This window comes from Pinus tabuliformis, chromosome Q (genome assembly GCF_031772625.1).
Source record: "Pinus tabuliformis cultivar Carrire ecotype Pingquan chromosome Q, CPIR1, whole genome shotgun sequence".
In the NCBI taxonomy this organism is placed as follows: Eukaryota; Viridiplantae; Streptophyta; class Pinopsida; order Pinales; family Pinaceae; genus Pinus; species Pinus tabuliformis.
In genome coordinates, this window is record NC_142296.1 from 1321424709 (window position 1) to 1321428132 (window position 3424).

Sequence of the window (3424 nt, forward strand, 5' to 3'; positions counted from 1 at the left end):
GATGTCTTCTTTTGCTACCTTTTTAATCATACCTTCGAAGGTGCTTTTTCCCTCACTACAAGAGATCTCGTACAAACATTGTATTTTTCGACTTAAAGCATCCACCACCCAGTTCTCTTTCCCTTTCAAATGCTTGATCTCGAAATCAAAACCACTTAGGAAATCCACCCATCTTGCTTGCCTAGCATTTAAGGTGGGCTAGCTAAAATAGTTGGTCAGACTATGGTGATCTGTCAACAATAAAAATTTTCTTCCCATAAGATAATGTCGCCATATTTTTAAGGCGTGGATGACAGCTGCCAACTCCAGATTGTAAGCGGAATATTTCTGTTCATGTTCTTTTAATTTCCTTGACTCGTAAGCAATTATCTTCCCTTATTGCATCAACACACCTCCTACCCCTTCCTTGGTTGCGTATGTGCACACCACATATTCCTTACTAGGAAAAGCTATGCTTAGAACAGGTGTTGTGGTGAGCAGTTTTAGCTATGTCTTCTTCTTTGATCCGGTGATAGCCTGATCGCAAATCAATCTTAGAGAATACCGCTGCCCCTTTTACCTGATCGAAAAGTTCATCAATATGGGGTAGACGATACTTATTCTTGATTGTCAATTTGTTCAATTGACGATAGTCCATACACATGCGAAAGGTCCCGTCTTTTTTCTCAACGAACAATATCGGGGCTCCCTAGGGAGACACACTGGGGTGAATGTAGTTTTTGTCCAACAACTCCTGTAACTACATCTTTAGCTCCATCAATTCTGGTGTGCTCATTCTGTAGGGTGCTTGGGATACTGAGGCTTCCCCTGGCATTAATTCGATAGTGAAGTCTATGTCCCTTTTAGGTGGCAGCCCGGGAATCTCTTCCGGAAACACATCAGCAAATTCTTGAATCACCGGAATGTTTTCCAATAGGGCTGTTTTATTTTTCGAGTCAGCATAACCCACTTGGATGGCATAAATCTGACATCCCTTCCTAATGCATTTCGCTAACTGAGAGGCGGTTATTGGCCGAATCTGTATGGGTCGCCTAATTCCTTGCAACTCTTGCCTTGCCCCAAGCTCATCCCTGAAGCAAATGGTTTTTATTTTACAGTTAACTATGGACCAGTGTTTTTCTAACTAGTCCATACCAATTAGTACATCATACGATCCAAGAGGAAGCACATTTAAATCTGCCATCACTGGTTGTCCGGCTATCCTTAAAGGGTAGCCATTAACTTTAGCAAGCACTCGTCTCTTTGCCCCTATAGCCAACTGTACAAGCCAAGGGTCCTTAAATTTAACGGGTTGCAATCCACATTGCTCCACAACCTTAGACCTAATATAACTTAATGTAGCTCCAGGATCAATTAAAACTGTTACAACAAGGTCTGAGATCTTACCTTCAAATTCCACCATGGTCGGCTGGTACTCCGCCTAACAATCTTCCAAAGCAACATTAATCCTTGGTAAACTTCGTCCTACGTCGCTGACTGTAGATGCTTCATGGATCTGGGAAACCTGTTCGGTTCCCTTTCGTTGAGGGCAATTTTTAACGTAATGAGGCCCACTGCAGCCCCAACATTGCACCGGAGGTCTTGCTGTCCCTTCACTGTCCATCTTTCCCAGCTGTTCGTTGATTCTGGACTCATTAGTAGGCTTTGATCTGAGCGAATTCTTCTGTAAATTTCTGTTGTTCTGTCCCTTGGCGAAACTCTTGTTACCACTACCACGATTCCCTTTATTATTTACAGTCATTTTTCTACTTCTCTTATCATTCCATTTTTTACCCGGGATTTCTCCCTTTTGTTTGCTTTGCTGGTAACAAATCCTGGCTTTACGTATTACTTCATCCATGGTCTTTGGATTGTCAAACTCGATTCTTTCCCTCATGCTCAAAGGTAAACTACTGACGAACCTCTGTACTTTAGCCTTTTCCTCTCGAATATAAGGCACGTAATACAGTAATGAAGTAAAACGAGTAATAAATTCATCCATGGTTTGTTGTCCCAACCGCAAGTCATGGAATTCCCTAGCCTTCTCGTCATAGAAACGCTCGGTCAAGTATCTTTCCTTAAAGTACCTCTGAAGATTTTCCCAAGTTATGTTTTGTTTGCTTACTCCTCTTACAATTTTAACTTCTTCCCACCACAGGGTGGCTTTTCCCTGCAATTGGAAAATGGCCAACTGTGCCTTGAGGTTGTGATCGTACTCATATAGCTAGAAATATTTATTCATATTAATCAACCATGCCTCAACTACTTCCTCCAATTCCCCATCAAAGTGTGGCGGTTTGATCTTGCGGAATTCCCCTTGCAACTCTATCCATTGCCTTTTTGAGGTGTGCTGCTTGGAAGCATTATCAGATCGTTCCTCCTCCCTTCCTTTTGTCTCCTCGGGTCCTGTATAGTGATTTCGCTCCTCAGACTCCCTTTGTTTCTCAGCGCTGGGATTCAGTGGTTGCTGGTTTTTCTTGTCAGATAGGCTCTTTATAATCCTTTCCTGCTCCAGAGTTAACCTTGCGTTATCTTCCCGCAGTCGGGCCATTTCATTTTTCAACTCCTGCATAGTCTCTAGTATTGCGAGATTCGTATTGCGAGCCTCTTCTCCAAGTTGTACCCATAATTCTGGGTTATTTTCAGGACCTGTTACAGGTCCCTAACCCGCCGTAAACCTACGTGAGACACTATCTGCTCTTCTCATTTGGTAGTCTTCTATTTTCCCTATACTTAACCTAAGCAAAAGTGACAGAAGTTGGATTAATGCTTTAATTGTTTTTTTTTTCTAGAAAAAACAAAACTCTCAAAATTGAACTGGGAATAAAAATGATTTCACTTTTATCTGTCTTTGCTTTTCTTTTTCTCCAGAGGCCATAGTTTTTGAAACTTGGCTCTGATACCAATTGTAATGACTCCAGACCCAAATAATTTTTTTATTTATTATTATTATTATTATTATTATTATTTTATGGTATTGACATTATCAGAATTTACACGATACATTTACATCAATATATACAATGGTTGGAAACCTTAATAATTCACCAATTGCACACATTTGCATGCGGCATTGGATTTTTATGTTTCCAACGTACTAGCTATGAAGTTCATTTAATTTGTAGCTTCGATGACATGCATGTTTTGTCCACGCGGCATTTGAAACATATGGTAACTTTCCTTTTGTTTTATGTCATCACATGGCTTGGTTACGGGTGTCATTAACACTATCCGCCCGTTCTGGATGAGGCCGGGTAGACTGACCAAGTCCCATCGCTCGCTTGGTAATCCCGCTTCAATCTACGGTGAGGATCGTCCCTCGCCATCCAATGGTGGCAACAGTTTCGCGGTTTCCAACCTATACTACCGGGTTCTAGGGTGACGGTGCTCATTTGGATGGGCAACTCCTTGAGGAGCCTGCCCTGGTTTGGTCCATGCATTGCAG

At 41.7% G+C, this 3424-nt stretch overlaps 1 protein-coding gene across 1 annotated transcript; it reads right to left on the bottom strand.

Moving 5' to 3' along the window:
- Nucleotides 1–739: 739 nt before the first annotated feature.
- Nucleotides 740–1402, bottom strand: LOC149224695 (uncharacterized). Its single transcript, XM_089388253.1, has 2 exons — nt 1152–1402; nt 740–1070 (listed from the first exon to the last, which is right to left on the bottom strand). The coding sequence occupies exons 1-2, from the start codon at nt 1400–1402 to the stop codon at nt 740–742; spliced, it is 582 nt and encodes a 193-aa protein (XP_089244379.1).
- Between the last annotated feature and the right edge of the window lie 2022 nt (nt 1403–3424).

What these genes read in the sequence shown, in the direction of transcription:
- LOC149224695 (XM_089388253.1), bottom strand. Translation starts at nt 1,402, where the DNA reads ATGGTGGAATTTGAAGGTAAGATCTCAGACCTTGTTGTAACAGTTTTA. An exon ending in AATGTGCTTCCTCTTGGATC is followed by an intron (nt 1,071 to 1,151) that starts GTATGATGTACT and finishes CATTTGCTTCAG; the next exon opens with GGATGAGCTTGGGGCAAGGC.